Source organism: Pungitius pungitius, chromosome 11, assembly GCF_949316345.1.
Source record: "Pungitius pungitius chromosome 11, fPunPun2.1, whole genome shotgun sequence".
In the NCBI taxonomy this organism is placed as follows: domain Eukaryota; kingdom Metazoa; phylum Chordata; class Actinopteri; order Perciformes; family Gasterosteidae; genus Pungitius; species Pungitius pungitius.
In genome coordinates this window covers 11,019,132-11,042,344 of record NC_084910.1, presented here as the reverse complement: position 1 = coordinate 11,042,344, position 23,213 = coordinate 11,019,132, and the positions used below count along the sequence as shown (strand labels likewise).

The 23,213-nt window shown below is 43.7% G+C and overlaps 1 protein-coding gene across 1 annotated transcript; it reads right to left on the bottom strand.

Moving 5' to 3' along the window:
* Positions 1–165: 165 nt before the first annotated feature.
* LOC119197351 (IgGFc-binding protein) lies at positions 166–13,908 on the bottom strand. The gene is made up of 21 exons (XM_037453573.2): positions 13,864–13,908; positions 11,591–12,832; positions 11,118–11,470; positions 10,347–10,923; positions 9,657–10,255; positions 9,008–9,575; positions 8,634–8,899; positions 8,170–8,502; positions 7,452–8,025; positions 7,103–7,302; positions 6,634–6,775; positions 6,201–6,529; positions 5,532–6,117; positions 4,845–5,443; positions 3,925–4,492; positions 3,211–3,809; positions 2,539–3,106; positions 2,257–2,456; positions 1,759–2,139; positions 1,366–1,652; positions 166–529 (listed from the first exon to the last, which is right to left on the bottom strand). The coding sequence occupies exons 2-21, from the start codon at positions 12,783–12,785 to the stop codon at positions 520–522; spliced, it is 8,934 nt and encodes a 2,977-aa protein (XP_037309470.2). The 5' UTR covers positions 12,786–12,832; positions 13,864–13,908; the 3' UTR covers positions 166–519.
* Positions 13,909–23,213: the final 9,305 nt, after the last annotated feature.

Below are 23,213 nucleotides of genomic sequence, written 5' to 3'. Positions count from 1 at the left end.
GGTCCTTTAGTGGGTAAAGCTTTATTTGAAAACAGGATTTATCCCTCCATCAGCTGTGGTTGACGCAGCAGAAGGATTTATTTAGACTGTTATACAGACAGTGCTGGTTTTATAGTTAGTAAACAGCCCGGGAATAGAAAACAACTCAAGTGTAGTGTAGTGAAAAGTATTTATTGGTTGAAATTTAATTTTGTAAAATACATTTCAGATGCTACTATTTTCTCCTCCACTAGATGGAGATATTGATTAATAAATGAGTTTTTCCACCATTCCGAAGTGAACAATGCAGGATCAGATGATCAGAAAACAACCCCAAACCGTTTCATGAATCGTACAAATGTATGTAATGTAAAGTATGAGAAACACTGTCTGTAAACAAGAAAACTTTAGCCACATTCCTCGAAGAAGAAAAAAAGCAGAGATGTGAGCCACGTTGTACGGCTGTTTCAATCACAGGGGAACATCAGTTCATGGTTCTCTTTATACCTGATGTTTTCTATCAACGCAGACCCAACATCTCTACAGGCCGCTGAAATGAAAAAAATATATATTTTGCAGTCAAAGGTCAGTGGAGCAAAGTAAATACATGATCACTGAGGCACAACAGAGCTTACAAGCAACACTTGTGAAAATGGTATTTCCAGAAGCCCATGAAGGCACTCTGGAGCAGCTCTGACCCGAGGGCATTTTTAGGGTCTGGCGATGACATATCGATACGAAAAGACAACTATGTTGGGGGAAGCACCAAACTCAATTCTCGTGAGGACTGATTTAAGGCCAAAGCACAGAAGTAAAGATGAGGGCTCAGATTAATATTGCACCCAGATGAGTCTTAAGTGTCCTTGGATGACAAGCAGTGATTGGATTGCAAGCATGGTAGCTTTTGATGGCCGTGCCTGTCAGCCTCACCTGCTTTTTAATCAGTAATTACCTTAGGGTTTTCTTTGGCATTTCTTAATTAAATTGGACCAAATGCAATTAAAAACCACACTCTCATTCCTTTTAAAAGGGCTCTGCGGAGTCCTTGTTTAGCTCTTGCCGTTAAGAGCGTAAGCATTGAATGGTCATAGCACTGTGCCATCTCTCGCTGATCTGTACTTGATTATTTTAGTGGCCAAATTAAGTTTGCTGTTTGCATAATAAAGGGAAAGAAACAGTTCAACATTAAAACTTCCAATCTAACTAGAAGGTAAAAAAAACTTTGACGAGGTTGCCAAGCCGATATTCTATTAGAACAGTTAGTCTACATGAGGAGTTGGGGAACATTGTGATGAGACCGTGTAGTGAAGAAGATCATTATCACGGCAGTAATGGAAGTAGTGTGTCTTTAAACTTTTCACCGAGTAAATAGTTTAAAATACTCACCATCTAGAAAAATCCCCAGCGGCCCAGGACCCAACAACCACTGTAACATTAGTGGCAATTTCCCCATCTGCAGTCTTCATATCATCTTTGCAGATGTTGTTGTAGTTGCCACAGGCACCGCACATTTTGCCGGACAGGCTGCTGTCAATAGTGATCGTCACCTCCTTTGAAAGCGAGTAGGTGACCTGCAAAGCAGATCCTCTCTCGATGATCACGGTCGTCTCTGACATTTGGACAGATATCTCCTTGGTCACTTTGCTTGGAAGGGACATTTTCCTGCCATTTACCTGGATGATATTAAGAATATGGAAAAAGCGGAACAAATGAATTAAAGTAAATGAAAGTCTCAATCTGTATTCAAATGTTACTGTTATCCCACCCGGCTCTTCTCACCCAAGTCACGTGCTGGCTGTTGACTGTGATGGCAGCTTCCTTGAAGAACACGTACACGGTGGCAACAGTGGGTGACGCTCCTTTACTACAGACCCTGACATCCACAACCACACGGAACCACAGCTCCGGGGCCTCGTCACACAGAGTCGCAATTTCAAATGCCCCTTGAGCCCCTATGGCCCCAGATACGCCATCAAATGAGGTGAGATGGCCATTGCGGCCGACGCCGCAGTGGCCTTGTTTGATGTGGCAACCTCGGACGCCATCTCTTACACTACAAACCTCCCCACTGGCACATGACAGCTTCTCGCACTTCACTATCCCAGAGGCCTGGCACATACACTTTGACGTACAGGCTTGGTCCACAGCTGCTTGGCCCACCTAGAGACACATAGCAGTCGTTTAACTTGGGTGATTAAAGTGTTGATTAAAATATAAAAATATGAACATGGTTAACTGTCAATTGTGGTAAAAATACTATGTATGAAAACATTTTACCATAAGATATTGGCCATTGTGCACACATCCACAGTTATCCAAAAGAACACATTGGATGCCATCAAAAACAAAGCCGTCGTCACATTCGCACCCTTCAAAACAGCTTTCAGGACAAGTAAATGGGAAAGTAAAGCTGGCACAGTTCCCACCACAGGTATCGGCACACACCTCATAGTGACTGTGTGCAGGGCAGGAAGCAGCTACAAGACAAAAATACATTTGTTAGACTTTGTATGTGAAGCTGAAAATGAAAATATGAGTATAAATACTGCTGTATCTTACGGCAGAAAGAGCTGCTCCTCCATGGCTGGATTTTCACTCCTTCGCTCTGGCAGGCCAAAGCGTAGGCCTGGACACTGTTACACAAAGTGCCTTTGTCGCCATCCAAGGCACAAACATCAAACACGCAATTAGACAGGTATGCCGCTGGGTCAATTTTACTGTGGCAGGCTTTGAAAGGCCCATTAGGTGCAATAATGAGGCCACAGGAGTCTGCTGTTCTGAACATGTTGGCCTTGGCCTGCTCACACACTGGACACTGGCCTCCACAGCCTCCACACACATTGCCAGGCAGGTCCACCACCCATGCTTTCCCGAACTCATCGACGCTGTCCGTTGTTCTGCCCCCGGGAAGCATGAAGTCATCACCACCCTTCTTGTTGTAGTTGCCGCAAAGACCACACATTTTTCCCTGGTATGTAGAAGGAACGATTACCTCAACATAATAGACAGTGTCGTACAGGACCGTCAGTCCAAAGTCTGTGCGGACAACAATGTTGTTCCCTTCCTGGGTGACTCTGAGGAGCCCATTGTTGAGAGAGAGGGGAAGGTTTAGAAGTTCATCATCCACCTTGACAGAGGAGGAGAAGGAGGAGGGACATAATCACTGTGAGGAAAAATATAAAGATATCAAATTGTAAGCAAAAAACTTTTGCAGTGAGTTGTTCAACTCACAATGACTTTCCATGGCACTTTTTGCTGAATGTAAATAACATAACCATAGACAGCCACTGCGATTGACTTGGTAACAGCCACTTTTCCATTTCCATACTTCTCATTCCCCTGAGTTATGTTGAACGTCGTCAGCTGGCCATTATTATCATCGCAAACCTTGGCCAAATCATAGACACAGGTACCCTGGAAATCAAACCTCTTTCCATCAAAGGAAATGTAATGAGGGTCACCAGACGCCACACACTTGCCTTGCCCCTCGGGGTGGCAACCTTTCACTCCGTTTACAAGCTTACAGGTTTCCCCTGGAAAGCACTTGTACTTTTGGCAAGACACGGCACCATTTTCTCCACAGATACATTGCTCCACACACTCGTTTTCCGGATAGAAGATGTCTCCTTTCCTGAAGTAAAGGCCGTCGTAGGAGCAGCCACAATCTCGCACAAGCACACAAGTATCCCCACTCAGCAGGTAGCCTTCGTCACACTCGCAGGCCTCTGTGCAGGCCCGGCGGCAGGTGCCATAGGTGGTTAGGCTGGCACAGGTGGCTGGGCAGCCCCTGGCACACAATGTATAATGGCTGTTAGCTGGGCACACCATTGCTGTGGGATAGAATGAGAAAAGAGAGAGTAAATTATGGAAGAGATATTTTTGAAAAGAGAGATTTGAAATCAAGCACAGTGAATACAAAAGATAAAAACATAATGTCAAACTCACGACAGAAGTTATCTGTTCTCCAGGAGGTGATGGTGATTCCCTGGTTCTGACAAGCAGAGACATAGACTCCCACTGCATCACAGACTGATCCATGGTGACCGTGATAGTGACAGACATCATACACACAGTCCTCAAGGTAGGGAGCTGGATCTACCTGACTGTGACAAACTCTGAAAGGCCCTGCCTTGTCAGCGATAATACCACAGTACTTCTGTGCTTGGTACTCTTTCCTCTGGGAGTCTGAACAGGCCTGGCACCAAGCCCCCTGGCAGACCGATGAGCAGCCGGGTACGAGGGACTCCTGCCAGCTCTCCCCCAGCTCGGCTCCATTTGTTGCAGTCTGGCCGTTCCGCATGGTCAGATCATCTTGAGCTTTTCCATTGTAGTTTCCGCACAGGCCGCAAACTGCACCCTGGTAGCTGCTGGGCAGCGTAATGGTTGCTGTGCTATGCCAGTCAAAGGTCACGGTGATACCAGCAACTGTCTCCACCACGGCTGTCCAGCCGCTGAGAAACACAACCAGCTCGTTTTTGTAATCGAGTGGTAGCGAAGCAACCTGCCCATTGAGCTGAGAAGCAGAAAAGCAAGGGAGGGAGAAACATTTTTAGGAGATTATAGATTTATTAATTCTACAGTCCTTGCTAATCCATTCTAAAGTGTAGTTAAATCTTTCAAGTTAAATCAAGTCTGCCTACGTGAATTTTTTTAATTGCATCAGCAATGTTAGAAGTAGCCCTATGACAATCACTTGTTTGAATGAAATTCAGAATATCTGTCCCCTGTTGGTATTTGTTGTTATTCATTTATTGCTGTGACTAAATTTTGCGTCCCATTTCTTCTCCCAAAAAATCCCAGACAACATTACATGATCAAATCCATCACATGCTTCACATTATCGACACCTCTACATCCATACTTACCAGGATCTTGTTTGGGTATTCTCTACTGATGGTGAGGACAAGACCATAGATGGATAACGTGATGGTCTTTGTGTAGGACACAGCCTTGCTTCCCCGGTTTTCATTCTGCACCGTCACCTTGAACGGCTCCAGCCCTGGTTGCTGGGAGCACAGACCCACCAGCTGATATTCACACGTGCCCTGGAAGTCATACCTCCGGCCATCAAAACTCCGGTAGTGTGGGTCACCCGAGGCTGTGCATGTGGCGTGACTGATGGGTCGGCAGGCGCGCTCCCCGTCCACTACGGTGCACGTCTCCTTGGCAGAGCAGGAAGCCTCGCGGCATGTCACAATGCCCAGTTTCGTATCACACTCACATAGGCGGCCGCAAGCCTCGTCAGCCCAAAAGTGTTGACCGGGCTTGTAGTAACGCCCCTGATAGGAGCAACCGCATGTTTTAGCAGGCACACAGACACCAGCGCTGAGAACATAACCGTTGTCACACACACAGGCCTCCAGGCAGGCATCGTTGCAGGTGTTCTTTTGCTCGGGGAAGGGGCAGGATGGCGGGCATGGGCTGGCGCAGTCTTCGTAGTGGCTGTGACGCTGACAACTCATTGCTGCATATAAATGAAAGAGTAAGATAAAAAACTTGCACATTTTATGAAAATCCTTGAAAAACAATGAACTGTTCTCGTAAATACTCACGGCAGCCAAACTTCATCCTCCAGTCCTTGATTACTATTCCTTCCTTACGACACTTCTGACTATAAGATGCCAATGCCTGACACAGCATCTTTTTGTCTCCCTTATTCAGACACATATCATACACACAGTTGTCCATGAAGGCCTGGGGGTCCAATTTTTCGTGACATTTCTCGAACACATTATTGGTCTTGGCTATGAGGCCGCCACAGAAAGCCTCAGTCTCATAAAGCTTTTTCTGGTCCGCTTCACAGGTAGGACAGTTTTCCTCACATGTCTCCTGGCAAGCACGGTCACCGACCTGGTTTGGCGTTTGCCAGCTCTTGCCCCATTCAATTACTGAAGAGACCGCTTTGCCGGCTGGATTCTGGAGTTCATCGCGGTTGTTACCGTTAAAGTTGCCGCACAGGCCGCAGACACTGCCGTAGTAGCTGCTGGGCAGCTGGATGACCACCTCATGGTTCCAGTCGTAGGAGACAACCAGGCCAAAGTTTGTGTCCACCACTGCAGTGTGACCGCGCTGAAACACCGACACCTCACTTTCACCTTCATCCAGTTGCACAGGAAGATTCACCAGCTCCCCGTCCACCTAAAGGGAATGCAACATAGTATAAATAATATCAAGACTAAGATAAAAAAAAAAGGTCAAACACATGGGATAAGATATCTCACCGTTACTCGACCAACTTGGTTCTTGGTGATGGTGATTGTGTAGCCGTACACAGACACCTCTACCTCTCTGACAAAGGAAACTACTGTGCTTCCCCGGTTATCGTTCTTCTCAGTGACTGAGAAAGGTACAAGACCATCCAGGTCCCCGCAGGTCTTGGAGATGACATACTTGCAGGTGCCTTGGAAGTTAAAGTTGTAACCATCAAATGTGTGGTAGTGGGGGTCACCCCAGGCCCAGCATTTGCCCGTGTACTCAGGGACGCAGAGAGCTTCACCCTTCTCAACACGACACTTCTCTTTGACCCGACACTTGGCATCTTTGCAGGGATCTACACAGGAAAACACAAAATGGAAGTTAATAGAAGTTAATTCTGAAAAAATAACTTTACTGTACATTTATTTAGTTGAAAGGTTATTGGTGACGGTGTCTTGCCTGTGTTGTAGCATGCCCGGATGCCGTTCTTGACCATGCATTTCGTGCTAGCAGGGCAGGAATGTTTCTCACATACGAGGCCTGTCTCTGATTTGCAGGTGCACTTTGTGTTACAGTCTTCCCCGTATGTCGTTTCACCAGACTTGAGACGTGTAGAAGGTTTATTACACCGTGGGGAAAAATAGAAAAAATATGAGGAGGTTATAGAAGAGTATTTCATTCTTATCAAGCACCTTTTAAATGTAGAGAATCTGCTAATTAAGTCTCAGGAGAAATCCTCAGTGCGCACATCTACAATAAGACCGCTCATGTCCAGCGCTGTAGAAAAAGCGAAAGCAATTTAATTGCCAGTTTAGCATGGATGTTGTTATGGGTATCTGCTATCTGCCTAAGCCACTGTGACACTAACCAGCAATAATGTATCTATATGAAATTGCTTTTTTGTACGGGCAGTGGGTTTGAATTGTACCTTGTACGTTCTCCCATTGTCGTAGCAGCCACACTCGGCCTTCTGAACACACACATGTCCATCAAATAAGAAGCCTTCATCACATTCACAGCCCTCTATGCAGCTGGTGGAGCACTGTACAATCTCTGTGAGGCCTGGGCAGGATGAAGAACAGGCGTCTGCACATACTTCATAGTGACTGTTGGTCGGGCATTTCATGGCTGAAATAAAATGATCACGAGTCAGGAAAAATATGGATTAGAGTTGGCTTTTAGTTAAAAAATACAGTATTAATTTAATATGGCGAACGAGAATAAGAGGTTGGTTTGGAGAAAACCAGCCCAAAACACCACTGCTCCTTGAAACTTACGACAGAATGAAGTGGTCCTCCAGTTTTTGACGTCCACTCCTGCCAGGTGACAGTTGAAGGCATAGGCTGCTATGCTATTACACAGTACCTTCCCATCGCCATCAGAGGCACACACATCGAACACACAGCCAGCAAAGTATGGCTGCGGGTCTAGTTTACTATGGCAGGCAGCGAAAGGACCATCAGGTGCCGTAGCAATGCCGCAGTAAGTAGACTTTGAAAACACAGCCTTGCGAGCAGCATCACATGTTGGACAGTTATTCCCTTCACAGCCATTCTCACACACCACATTAGGGATGGTGACCATCCATGACTTTCCAAACACATTCACATTGTTAGAGAGCTGACGGTTGGGCATTTGGAAGTCATCGTTCTTCTCCCCGTTGAAGTTTCCACAGAGCCCACAGACCATACCACGGTAATTACCGGGTACTGTGACGGTCACCTGGTAGACCAGGTCATAAGTGACAGTCAACCCGAAATCTGTTGCAATTGCATAATGCTGGCCTTCTTGATAGACCAGCACTGCTCCATCTTTAAGATTAACCGGTAGGTTGTTAAACACTCCATCCACCTAAAAGAAAAAGTACAAGTCTTATTTGAAGAAAAGAATCGCTGATGTTAAAATAGCTCTGCGCTAGCTTCACTCAACCCTCTGCGCCTAAATGACAGAAACAATGCTTTTCAATGTAATCCAAATATGAAGATTTTTGCTCACCAAGACTCCAAACATGTTGTTCCTCATGATAAGAGTGTATCCGTAGACCACCACAGCAACCAGCTTGGTGACGGACACTGCTTTGTTGTACGTCCACTGCACGTTCTCCACTTGAACAGAAAAGGCCACCAGGTGGGTGCCTTCCAGCTTACAGCTTTCAGACAGTGTGTAGGTGCAGGTGCCCTGAAAATCAAATGTTCGCCCATCAAAAGAGCGATAATGGGGGTCACCGGCGGCTTGGCACACACCCTTCCCAATAGGATGACATTTTTGGATGCCGTTCTCCACTTTACACTTCTCATTAGGGCCACATGAGAACTTCTTGCACTCAACCTAAAACAGAAAGTAAAAAAAACAAGAAAAACAATTTAACAATCTACAAATCAATTTCCACTTTGTAAGTTTACACAGATCAGTGTCAAATCTTAATGATCATTTTAAATTGTCCTTTCAGTATACATTACCTCCCCATCTTGTGTGCACTTGCACTCTTCCTGACACTCCCCATTGGGATAAAACACTTGGCCAATGCCGTAGTAGCGATCATTGTAGACACAGCCGCACTGTGAGAAGGGAACACAGTCGTCTCCACTGAGAATGTACCCCTCATCACACGTACAGGTCTCTTTACACAGCGCTTGGCATCCTTTTGGATTCGACAGACTCTGGCAAGAGGCCGGACAGCCGGTCGCACAAACTTCGTAGTGGCTATGGACTGAACATTTCACGGCTGTACACAAGGGATATAAATGAGTTCAGATTAAAAGGATTTTTCTAGTATTAGAAATTAGAATTAGTTTTCTTGTACCTTGCAGTAAATTATACATTATTTTCTCACCACAGAACTGACTGGTCCTCCAGCTGTAGACATTGGCCCCCACAGCTTGGCAGGCAGATGTATAAGCTGTAATAGCCTGACAGAGGACATCCCTTCTGCCCTTATACAAGCAAACATCATAAACACAATCTTCAAAGTAGCCAGCTGGGTCCACCTCGGCATGGCAGCCACGGAATGGCCCTTTGGGATCTTTCAATAGTCCGCAGAAATCTCCTTTTTCATATTTAACCTTCTCGGTAATGTCACAATCAGGACACACCCCTTTACAGCCTTCAACACACCCTGGGATCTCCGCTACTCGCCAGCTCGTACCAAAATCTACTGGTGAGACAGGTGTTTTACCATTCTTTGGAATCAGGTCATCCTGGAGTTTGCCATTGTAATTTCCACAGAGGCCACAAACGGCTCCCATGTAGTTACTTGGCAGTGTTACGTACACAGCGCTTTCCCAGTTGAACGATACTTGGAGGCCAAATTGTGTGGTGACCACGGCGGACCAGCCACTTTTGTACACAGAGACCTGTCCTCCAGCCAGTTGGATGGGCAGGTTGACCAGCTCATCATTTACCTGAGAAAGAACACACAATTATTTAATAATAATAATAATAATGCAGGAATTACTAACATTTAATGACATGATTGCTCTCACCATAACAAGTCCCTTGTGCGTCTTTGTAACAACAATGCTGAGGGAGTAAACCTTGATCTCCACTAACTTTGTGTAGGAGACCACCTTGCTGCCTCGATAATCATTCTGCACCAGCACTTCAAAGGGTACCAACTCGGGGTCCTTTGAGCACAGTGCAACCAGTTGGTACACACATGTGCCCTGGAAGTTAAATCTGTTTTTGTCAAAGGTCACGTAATGGGGGTCACCTGTGGCCTGACAGGTGCTTTGGGAGACCGCATGGCACTTTCGAACACCGTCAACCACCTGGCACTGCTCGCCCGGCCCACAGCCTTTATCCTGGCACTCCACGCGCCTGCTTCCAGCAACACATGTACACCTTCGACGACAGCTCTGGTCGGCCCAGAAGTACTCCCCAGCAGGAATGTTTCGACCCTCATAGGTACAGCCACATTTAGCAGCAGGCACACACTGTCCTCCACTCAAAACGAAACCTGCATTACAGGTGCAGGTCTGCACACAGGGGCGTTTGCATTTTGAGGGAGCATCAGGGTCGGAACAAGTGGCAGGACAGGCATTGCCACAGTTCTCATAGTGGCTATTGGATGGACATGTAGCAGCTTTAGGGAGAAAAACATTAAGTGCATTAAGTGCGTTGATAATACAAAATAATTGTATGATCATTTCAGGGTTAATTTCGATTTTACTCACGGCATCTTGCCATCTTCCTCCAATCTTCAACCTTGATCCCAGCTAACTGGCAGGCTTCAGTGTAAGCCTCCAGCGCCTTGCAGAGGAAATGTCTGAGGCCGCCTCCCATGCAAACATCATATTTACAGTTCTGCAGGTATGCTTGTGGGTCAATGAAGGCATTGCATTTTTGGAATGGGCCATTTGTTGCACTGATTATCCCACAAAACAAGGAACCCTCCCACATCTTCATCTGGCTGTCTTCACAGCGCTCACACCCACCCACACAATCATCTTTGCACAGCGCATTTTCCACCAGTCCTGGCACCTTCCAGCTGCTCCCAAAGGCCACAGCCCCCTCTGCTTGAGAGCCAGAGGGTGTGGTGAAATCATCATTGGGGTTGTCATTGAAGTTGCCACAGAGACCACACGTCTTACCAGCGTAACTGCCACACAAAGTGACTACAAGATAGTGTTCCCAGTCATAACGGACGGTCAGGCCAAAATCAGTCTCAATGACCAAAGAGCGACCGCTCTGAGACATATTCAATTTGTTGTTGTTTAAGGTCACAGGCAAACTCCAGAGACTGTTGTCAATCTGCAAAAAAGAAAATAGAAAATATGTTTATCTATAATGGTTATACTTTATCCTTTTTTAACAATGCATTTGAATGCCTAACACTAAATATACAACTAATAATCAGTATAGATCAAAATCACATAATACTTATAGTCATTATATTATAAAGAATAACAACCCAAAATGTTATAAAATATAAGAGGAAGCCTTACCCTTACACGACCCACTTCAGACCGAACTGCTGTGATAGTGTACCCATACACCTTCACTGTAACCTCAGAAACATAGGACACCCTGAGGCTTCCTCTGTTCTCATTTCGGGCAAGAACCTCAAAGTCTGGAAGACGATCTTTCTTGCCACAGTTTTTAGCAATAACGTATGTGCAGGTACCCATGAAGTTAAAGAATCGCCCGTCAAAGGTGCGGTAGTGTGGATCTCCCATGGCCCAGCAGGTACCTGGCTTCTTTTCCACTGGCTTGGGGACACAGGAGGGATACCCACCCTTCACTTCACACACTTCTTTGGCACTGCAAGTGATACTACTGCAGGACAGGGATCCACTCCCTGGAAAACCCGAATAATATAGAATTCATTTCCCTATCATTACTGTTCAAGTTAATTTAAAATATTGAATCCTTTTAATAAATATATTGTGAAATTACAGCTGTAGGATGTGCACCTTACCTGGCTGTGTACATTGTCCTATGGAACCGTAACCATTCATCTGGCTGACACCTATACTGTAGAGAGCAAAGGGGGAACCAGAGCTGGACACAGTGAGTCCATTGTGGCCAGGGTTTTGGTTGTAGGACATCTCCGTCCATGAGAAATCTGTCCCGGCCACCTTTTGCCATTGGATATTACGGGGCAGGTTTGCACCATCAATGCGCAGCTCTGCTGTAGCACGGGTCTGTGCCACAATCAGGGCCTTGTTTTCAAAGCCGTCCAGAGCCTCTAGTGAGTAAGAGGAGCAGAAGCGCTCCATGGGCAGGATGTTCATCAAGAAAGGGTCGTAGAACTGGATCCAGCTCAGTGTGACACCATTGAAGAGCATGAGAACCTGTATGCCATGATCAGCCTGAATGTACAGTATTTCAGATTTTTGGGATTGGATCTCCAATATCTGCCCCCCTCTCAAAGTCAAAACCTCTTCACGGTTGCCGTGTTGGATGGTGGCCCGTGTGGGTTGGGAGGCCTGGAGGAAGACGCTGTCAAATTTGTCCTGGAAGGTCAGGGGAGGCACGATGAAGTTGGATCCCCACCTGCTTACTGGCAGTAGTTGCTCATATACATGGTTGCATTTGGAGAATCGCCATGTGCATGTGTGACCCGTGACAACAGCAACAGGGTGCTGGGAGGACACTCTGGTACCAGAGAGTTCATACAGACTCTGGAGCTGCACACTCTCATATGGCTTGAGATCTATCACCATTTGGCTGCCATTTCCATAGACACGACCTTCAAAACTGATAAAACCACTTGGGAAAATCTCAACTTTGTTACTGTCTTTTCCATTTGTCACAGAGAATTCTTTAAAGGAGCCATAAGGGGTTCCAGCAGGTGTGAAGATGAAATATTCTGTGCCCAATTCAGTGACCGGATACACCACAGAGGTGTCGGCTGTGTACAGCTTGAAGTTAAAAGAGGTTACGGTCACATCTGCCGAGGCTTCGATGCGCACCGTGTTAGGAGACTTCTGGCTGCCGTACATCTCGACACCAACGGGGAGACCGATGGTGACCCTTTCTCCGGCATTAAGATTTTTCTCTTGCTTGAAGTTTAAAGGAGGCAATTGCACTGTCACTTTGGCATTGGCCTGAACAGCGGTGATGTGTAGCTCAAAGCGAGGGCTGGCGTAGTTTGGAGCATAATTCTGCATGAATGACAGGAAGAACTCTCTTCCTGTCCATCCAGCGTAAGATGGACCTGACAGTCAATAATGAGAGCAAGGAAACAGGTAGAAAAACACATGTCAAAAGAAGGCTTCTTTTAAGTGCTATGAAATGCAAGGCAGAAATTGAATTGCTCTTCACATGTCTTGGGTATAAAGAAAAAACATTTAAAGAAATCAGAGAAGGCAATCAAACGATTCACAGACTGGAAATACAAAACTTGGCTGGAGACTTCTTGAATCTCATTCACATAAGCAAGAAACAAAATGACATCAAACAGAATGCGACTAAAAATACCTTCATTTCAAAGTTAAAAAGCAAGGATGAATGTATTTTTTAAAGGACGGATTGCTTTTCCCTTGATAACCATTGGGAGGGAGATTTAGACTCAGGAATAGTCACTTGACTGCTTCTCAACACCACTCAATAAGTCACTTGCACGGAAAATATAATTGCATAATGGAACTAATATCAATATCTGTGCCTTTGCTGTGAAAAGATTTTTTTCTAGGCTCAGTCAGGGCTTGGGGGATTTAGATTATACTCCTGTTTCACCCATTCGGTATAATAGGTCCCGCTCAATAGCAGCTGAAGGTGAATGCTATTTCCAACAAAAGCAAATTTCATTTTAGATTGCTCTCCTTTATGTGCTGCCTTGTCGAATTCTTCACCCGTTTAACATTCTGGTTCATACACAAAATCAACAAGAATAGCTGCACAACTGGTGGTTGACAACCTGGATGAATTGCTTTAAATTGAGTAATCCCTTGGCTTCAACGTCCTGCAAGAGAATTCTGCACCAAGGTTTGATAAACTCTCCTGTGATTGATATAATTGGTCAAAGCCAGGTTCAGTCAGAATGAAGAGTTGTTAATGGGGGGCAGGCTTCTAATAAATAAAGAAAAGAAAGATTTGACTAAATAAGTACTACTGTTTGTTCATTTTAATACATCTTTAAATCAGCAGTGACATATTTAAAAGAAGATAAGCTGAGTTAAAACACAATGAAAATGTGAAATTCAAGAAAGTCTTGTCAAAAGAAAACAAATGAATAAAATTACTTACAGGTGAGTAAAGCCCCCAAAGCACAAAACAGAAAGACGGTGCTCATGGCTGAAAGAGACATTTTGGTTTTAATTAGATGATCTAAACAAAATAATATGCATACATTTAAACCCCATACATAATAACAGAATGAGCCTTGCTTACCTGCTCAGATGCATGTGTGATAATTTAAACGTTTCATACTTTTATATGCTCTGATAGACAAAAACAACCAATCAAAAATGTTGAAGCTCAACAGTAACGTAAGGTCCTGCTTTATGTGGACATACTGTAGGTGTGACTTAGAATACAAATATTTGTAGGATGAATGCCGTTCACTTCCAGTAACAACTGAGTGAAAAGAGTCATTATCAACCTGCGTGAGTATCCCTAAGACCTCCTAATCCTTAATCTACACAGCAGTACATAAACAATTACAGGTATTTGTAAAACCAACTACTGTATTTGAAGGTAAATAATCAACCTGAAACACCTTCATCAAAAAATACTGCATTCTCTTCTCTTAAGTGGAACATTTTCAAAATACTGAAGATGCAATTAGAAAACACACTATTACAATTATAGTTCATTCAACATCTTGAGCATTTTAAAAGAAGAATTTCAAATGCCATTTGACATCTAACACCAGGCAGATCCAGTGAACAGGTGCATTCGATAATTTGCTCATTGCCATTTATAATTTAAAGTCTGGTGTAAACAAATCAAATTATCCATTTTTAGGAAGGGAAATGGAAGAATGTAATAGGCCAGACCAAAATCCTATGTGTAAATTGATAATAGGGCTGGGCTTTGAAGAATACAAAAACTATGTAGAGTACTATTTATGTGGCATAAGTTTACAGTTCTTTTAGTAAGATTATACATGTTCTTAGAACTAAAACAGCTGTGCATCTTAAGTGCTGAATAGAAATATGAAATACTAAAATGTTGTAATAATATATGTATTTCTTTACTGTTCCCACAATCATTCATGCCATCTATAAGTTCCAGAAAAAAACTCTATAACCACAAAATATGTGATGCATTGCATTGCAGGCGTTTACACTATCCAAGAATGTAAGAGTTTATGCAATGTTAATATTATGTCCTTGATAAGAAGCAAAGCCATGCCCTTGTAAGGCTGAAACGATAGAAATAATCCTGTATACCTTCTCAGATCAATCAAATTCTAATTAAACTAACATTTCTGCTGAGTGGCCGTAGTTCTGTTTGATGGGCGGTTTCTGTTGGTTTTGTGTGCCAACCAAAAATAAGAACACACATTGGAGGTGGCTTGAATCCTTCATGATTGAGAGAAGGTAAATATTACATGGCCCTGATAAATTTGCATTAGATTACAAAACAAAAAACAGAATGATAACAAAAATCTCAAATATTGAATTAGGGCTCATTTAGTCAGAACCGAAGGGCAGGGCATTAGTAAGCCTGGTTTAGTTAATGTGCAGATGGATTTAGATAAAAAGGTGTGACCTCATTCCTTTTTTCCCTGCGACCTAATCAACATGGGCTAGGGATTATCTTATTTTGGAAAAGGTGCATGGGATGATAAAAGTGCTTCCAGTATAAATGTATGAGAAGAGCATATTATCCTTTTAAATGGCATAAATACTTTATGCCTAAAGTCATCCTGCGGCCTGAGCAGCTCGGCTTCCTGCGCTTCCTGAAACTGGCCATGGTTTCATTGGAGTAGATTTACTTTTCTTGGAGCAAGAAAAAGTCATAGAGAGACATACAAATGCTCAATATCTTCCATTAAAGCCACTGAAAAAAAGAAAACATCAGAATTATTTAAAATATGTGTGTCAATTGAAGCCCAGTACTGTTGTGAAGGACGTCTCACACTGGGGAGAACCCATGACCTGGCTGACCTATGTGGGTTGGGGGTCATTAAGGTTTGCAAATAGACCACACAATTTGCAAAGTTTAGCAGCGATGGACCTTGACTGTCTCCACGGTAACACCAATCCCAATGTCCAGAATATCTCTTCAAAATCACATTGACATCTGACTTATTCAGGTTACCACCAAATGACAGGGAGACCCTTGATCTCAAGATGTGAGGGGAGGGGGCTTTATACAAATGTTTAAAAACGTTACATTTTTTGACAAAGTTTGTGGTTATACCTTCACTGTGTTGTCCCGTTGTTGTTAATTTGTTGAGCGTTTACAATATAATGGTATACAATAATATTTGAAACACAGTGACGAGATACAAGGCTTGACCAGTGCACACTTCGTCACAGGGGGACATCAGAGCACCGGATAACCAAAGTTGCGGTCCACTGAGTGTGGAGATTCGGAGGCTGCCCCCGAGCTCACAGACATCCGGTCCGTCAGAACAAATCGGGAACCATTCGTCAGAGCACTGCAGTCTGCCTCCTCACATAGCGCGACATGAGAGCATGCCGTCACATTGCTCATTGGGCTAAGATAAGCAACACTCCCACACTGACCGTAAGTCACACAGTCACCCCATCAAACATATTTGCATTGTGGCCTTCACAAAAACTAGTTGCTAAAGAAACACATTGCATCAGAGCAGGGCATGAGTGGCAACTGGAGTCAACAAACTCGTTTTGGCTGCTGCGTGCTACATGAACTGAACATACTGTATTAATGCCCGATAAACGTTACTATGAACTCGTTTATTCTGGTGCCTATGAACGGCACGTTCCCTCTAGAGGTAGACCTGTTTGCCTTCAGAGAGACCACTCACTGTCCTCTGTGGTTCAGATGCAGTGCAGGTGCAGGCATGGCCGAGGTCATGTCTGTACTCCTTTTCCCCGGTTGCCGGTAGGTGGAGGCTTTTGCCACTTGGTGTGGGGAACTACAGCTGGACCCAGTTAATTGCCCAGTTGGTTCAGTACTGGAGTTCCTGCAGCAACGTTTCTCCACAGGTTTATGCCCGTCTACTATCAAGGTATATGTGGCGGCCCTAGATGGGCGTTCTCTGGGGAGACACCCACTGGTATCCTGAGGCCAGCAGCCAGCACTAGAGTTCCGTCCTGGGACCTGGCCATCGTACTAGAGGGTCTCTCCGGTGCCTATGGCAGGGGTCGCAGTGAAGTATGTGGCTCTTAAGACCCTCTTCCTGCTTGCTATTTCTTCCCTCAAAAGAGTTGGAGATATGCAAGCCCTCTCGTTGGCCCCCTCTTGCTTGGAATTTTCACCCGGTGAAGGCGTTCTTACTACCTTCCCCTGGCTACATTCCTAAGGCCCTGTCCACTACGGTCGGGCCTATTGTGCTGCAGGCATTCTGTCGTCCTCCATTCCTGACGTCGGACCAGGCGGTCACGCAGAGGCGTTCCCACAGCGTTTTTACGCAGCGTCTCGTTCCATTCAGGGAACTAAGGTTACATTCGTAACCGGAGACGTTCTTTCAGGTTAACATCGTTCAATAGGTTGTCAGATTTCTATAGAAAACACACCGTAAACGCGCCTTAAGAAGTAGCGAAAAAAACACCCAATCTGGCAACACCAGCCACAAGTGTCGCACCGCCGCTTGCATCATCAAAAAAAGAGAAATGCCTGGAGGCGACCGACAGCTGCGTGTAGCAAAGAGGCGGCATATAATAATTTAAAAGAGTTTTATGAAGTTACTGACAAGGTCGGTGAGGATGGGAGGAATCTGACCTTTATTTGCAAACATTTGCACCTTAATGATAATTGTCGTGTTTTATTCCTTATTTAAAAAAGAGCATTCAAGCAGCATGTGTTTGAGAATGTACTGTAGGGGTGAACGCTGCAGCTGCTGCTAGTGTGGAGTGAATGGACAGCAACATTAAAGCAACAAAGGGGAAGTGCTGTCCCCTCAATGCTAATGTAAAACCCTGGTTGGATAAGGATTCAAAATTGGATATGAAGATTAAATCTGATGCATAGCTTCAGTGTTAAAATTGATAAAATAATTGCTGTCTGTGGTTCTGGGCTGTGGCAATAATTTTGAAAAATAATAGCTTGCAGCAACATATGGAAAAAAAGAACTGAACTAGTTGGAACTGTGAACTTAGTTCAAATATTTAAGTTTGAACAATGAACTGAACTAGTTCATTTTAAAATTTGTGAACTGAACTTTGAACTAGTTCATGTAGAAAGTGAACTGCCTGTGGCCCATCCTTTTCCACATACTTGAAAGTATTAAAGAAACCGTTAAGGCTGCAAAAATGTTCTATAACCCAAAGTAATACACTTTACCAAACGTATTTATACCGTATAGTTTCATGGTCAATTAATCTGCTGATGAATGTGACATTCCATTTCTTTTTAAAGCTAAGCAGCATAGTACAGCAATGCATGTTTTCTGACGCTGAGGTGGACAAAACACAAGTTCAAGCTTCATAGTGAGGCAGAATAACCATCAACCATCAAGATTGATGTAGCCAACGGCAGCACAACACTTGGCCCACCCCATAACGGCAGGGCAAGGTCATCCTTTACTGAAACTGGCCATCACTTGGGACATAGTCAAGTTCCCACCTGCAATGCCGGTGTTGAAGCGGTAATCTTACATCGGTGTGAATGATAATGGATGAATGTTGGTTGTAGGCATTTACATGGCCTGTTAGGTTAAAGTATGGCAAGGCCTTAAACAGCCGATCAACCTGTAAAAAGTAAAAAAAACACCTTTGAATGACATGGTGGTTCATTTTGAAACGTGTCAATTGGACTTTCCAAAGTACTCACTAAGACCTCTCCATGGTTGTCAGGTGTCCAGAAAGTATATTTGTGGGTTTTGGTATTTTCCTTTGGAGCTTAAAGAGCCACTGAATGTGCATACTGAAAAGGTAACATTAATTTGAAGAATTGATTTGCTAACAGAAATAGAGTGATGGATAGATTTGTACGACAAAGCAGTGTGTTTACTTCTGACCTTAAACTTTCTCTCATCCTCTATGCAAACACACGACTCTGTGGCCTGTCCCAAGTAGGATGATATATTTTATACACATAATTAATTAAAATTGTAATGAAGTGCACAATGTTTCATAATCAAACAATTTCCCTAATATGAGGATCAACAATATAAGGACCAGAGATCATGATGCCATCGGGTAGCTGTGGGTTAACTGAGGGATTATCATCGTAGTTCCCACAGAGACCACATATTGTCTGGTGGTAGATATTAGGGATCTTGAACAGAATGTGCCTTCACAGGTCTGATATGAGCTCAACCGACTGTGCGGTCTTAATGCTTAGCCATCCATTTTGCCGGAAGGTTTTCCTAAACTGCATTTACGTCAGTGGAATAATTTGTGTTAAAAAGCACATTACAGAGATTATACAGCAGTATGGGTATTCTGTGAATTAAATGATTTACATTGCATGCTAGGAGATTCATCATTCTGAAATCTGTGAAATAATTACCTTAATATTTCCAGGAAAGGCTGTTGATGTCTTAACATTGCTTTGAGTGGCTTATAAGTAGATCTACCTGCCCTTACTGTGGTCACCCTGTGCAGCTATCAAAACAGGTTTCACATCCACTTTATTGAGGCACATCTGCACCTTGGTGTAGTTACATGAACCATGAAATTCAAATCCCTGTCCATCAAACGTGGTGCTTGGGGACCATCAACAGAGCTGTGTGCCACTTTGGGTCTGGGGTGGCAACCTTGAACTCCCCTAGTAAGCTTACACTCCTTATTCCACCGGAGGAATTACGGGAGGCCGAGGCAGAGGTGAACCGAGGCAGAACTTATGTTGTAACCGCTATTGGAGAGACGTGACAAATCTGTGGGGATACAGACAGACATCAGTCACTAAGGACAGGAAGACATGAACATGTTGGAAAGGTTAAGGTTGACCAGTGATGCATTGGTACCATCTAGTGGTCCAAGAGCCGTGGGATTGTTGTGGCCTCCATAGCACTTTATACTTTCAACACTTTCAATAAATAACAAAGGAACAAACATTAAGTTCTTACGGGCTGATGTGATTGCATGTCCTCCATTTCCCTTTTCTCATGTTGCATTGTCAATATCAACAATCTAAATATGATCAAGTGTTGTTTGCTCTCACAGGCATCTGCAAACTCTCCATATTCCATTTGGTGTGCAGTGATGCGGAACACCAAACCGCAGAGTTTCAAGTGTGGAGGATATTAATTGAATTCACTGGCACTACAGAGTTGGGAGCACATCAACACTCCCAGCAGAAATGCATAGACTGTAGCCTTGTGGGAAAGGCAGACGGCAGTATACTCTTCCAGGGAGGGACAGAGTACAGGCTGGAGACCTCCATGAAGACAAGGTCACTGACGCGATGTTTGTAGAAGCTGGAGGGGTCCACTTTACCATGACGGTGTGTAAATGGTCCATTGACTTTAAAAAATCTTCCCCCGAGCCTAAAGGGTCAGAGAGGAGGGACAGGCACTAAGATGAACATTTTTGACAACTTCCTCTTAGACAGCCCTTCATACACCGAGCATTCTGTCCACTTCTTCAAGCTTTTTCAAGATGATTGGGTTTGAGATCCTTCTTTGGGCTTTTTGCTATAAGGTAACTTATTCTAAGTTGCTTTGGATAAAAGTGTCAGCTAAATGACCTGACAATGTAATGTAATATAAGGTCAACCGCGTTGAATTTAAAACACAGTCAACAATTATTAGCATATTTACTGAAATTACTACATCCAAATATGCCAATTCAAAGCCCATATTGATGTTGATGCAAGTGTGCAGCGCCAAAGAGAAGACCAGTGCAGTAGGGCTATAATGAAAGGGAGATTTGCCTTGACACCTTTGCCTCAACCTCTAGGGGGGGCCAAACTTGCATTTTAAAATATGCAGAAGTCAGCACAATTTTAAAGCCCTAATGGGCAAATTTATGATTTAGGCCAAAACCAAATAAATTGAATTGATCAAATTGAAAAATAACTATATGTGGCATGACCTTCAAAAAGAATCCATGCAAGTCAACGAGATGATTGTAAAACTAACCTCTATGCTCTCAGGGTGATGTGGTGCAGGGTCTTAAAACCAAATGGGTCCACACAATGACCTTCAGAAAGAATCCAATTCAGTGGACAGAAAATGTCAATGGTCAACAGTAGGGAGGAGAAATCTGCACACACAAAGACACAGGCAACCGTAACCAATGAATTGCAGGGGGCATTAGTACTTATGATTGATAAGTATTGTATTAACAAAAAAAGGACAAAAATCTCTTAAATCAAAACTCTTAAAAGAAGCATGAGTTTAACCTCCTTTTGGTAACATCACGGGGAAGTTGCATAACAACCATGAGAGAAAAGTAAAGTGACAAAAAATGTGATAATGCAAGATCAATGCATGCTGCAGCTCAGAGACAGTTAGCCTTTGAGGAACTGTCACCCAACCCAGAAGAACCAGCTGAGCAAACCTTTCTTTGCACAGCCCCAAGTCTTGTTAAAGGTGGAGCTTTCTCGCTCCGGGGCAAAATGCTGACTCGCAGAACGTGGTGCAAACACGTTCTGCGTGATTTGAAATGAGGCACAGTTAATGTGTGTCACCCAACCGTTCTCTAGAACACAGAGCAAACAAAACACCCATGAAAAGACCTGGCGTTTTGTGATTAGTCGTGTCACATGCTCTAGTGAGGCGTTTGGCGTTATTTATTCTGTGGTCCCCAATAGGCCGGACTTTTAGACCATCGAAAGCTTCAAGCTGAATGTCCAGCGGCATTCTCTGCGTTGGGGAGCACACATTCGAAGTCATGGTTAGCGGCTTTGAGATGGGAGATGTATAAGTGTTAGTGCTTATGTTTTTATGCACAATAATTGAGCAACAGCATGAATCTCTCCAGTAAGATAGAGACTTCAATGACCGGCAGAGCTACCAGTGAGAAAACCGTCAGCAAAACAAGTAAAAGATTTAAAATAGTGAAGTCAATTTTATGTGTGAGTGTTTGTGTGTGTGTGTGTGTCTGTTAGAGAGGGAGAAACACCTGCAGTATTTTTCGCTCATTTATAAAAAAAAAAGAATTAAACTTTCCACAAAATATGTCTGTTTGAGTTTAAAGAGGAATATTTTACCTGTCAATCTCCTTAAATTATCAAAGTTGACTGTAATAATATGTTGTTTTTCTGAAACTAAGGAACCAAAATCCAACCAACAACAACACCGGACCCCAACGTGCATGAATAGTCATACGATATTCATTTTCAGGCTTGCAGGCTTGGTGTGAACGAATATCATTTTGCAAATTATGCTGAAACAAGATTGTTTCTGTTTATTAACCTGGCCAAATTCAGCCTGGAGCTGATGCTTCCTGTCGTACTGCATTGTTAGGCCAAAGCAGTGTCAAAGACATCGCTGGAAAAACAATCAGGGATCCATTCCCTCAAGTGAGTGGAAATTCACTCTTCTGTCCATTAATCTATAAGTTTAAATGCAAAAACATACAGTTTTAAATGACAGCTATAAAAAGTGCATGATTATTTTCAGATTCTTCACTATACTCCCCATAATGTGCTTTCTGTCCTCTTTAACTTTAGAATTAGAATTCTTCAATAGCATGTGTGGCACTAGGAGTCACCCCGTGTAGCCGCGCATACATTTGGTTAAGAAGAACTCTTTGACAAAGCACTTCCTCTTGTGACACTTGTGCAGCTGCTCACAAGAAGCTGTGGTTGAAATAAAAAGAGAAGTACCAATAGCATGTTAATTTGACGCAAATGAATACAGTCATCAAATACACAAAACATAATGCAGAGTACTCAAAAACAAACAATTCATATTTTTCTCACAGAATGCTGGATAAAGTTCCCTCGGTCAGTGCAAAGAAATCTGGACTGGACAACACCAGACTGAATCTCCTGTGTGAGAATTGTGATCTTACTTCCTTCTCCCATCACCTAAATCATTCTGGCAGATTCCATCAACAAATGTAAGTACTGTTAGAGTTGAGAGACACTGCCGCATTTGAAATAAACAAGTCGAAGGGACTGTCACTACTAATGTGGATTTTATCTGAGGTCATTACTGAGATGACCTTCATGATGACACCAACAAGAGACACGTTCTTTTCACTCCTTACTGGCGACACTAAAACTAACCGTATTCACCAAGGAAGGGATAATGTAATATAAACGTCAGTGTGGTTTTGGTTTTAGGTAGTTTTAGGTAAAACCTACCAATACACATTCATCTGTTTGGGTGTTTAACTCTGAGGCAGGGAGGTTGGGGATGCTCTGGTGGTCAGCACGCCAACGAAAGGACGCTACCCCTGGGTCACAACTTCCCTTACAGGAAAAAATCTACTGATGTCCACTCCGAGCTGATGTTCACCGTGTGGCTGACAGCAGTCTGGTTGTGGAAGTTAGGAGTGATGAGATAGTAGTGGGTTGCCATGGTGAACAAATCATGAGGGAGG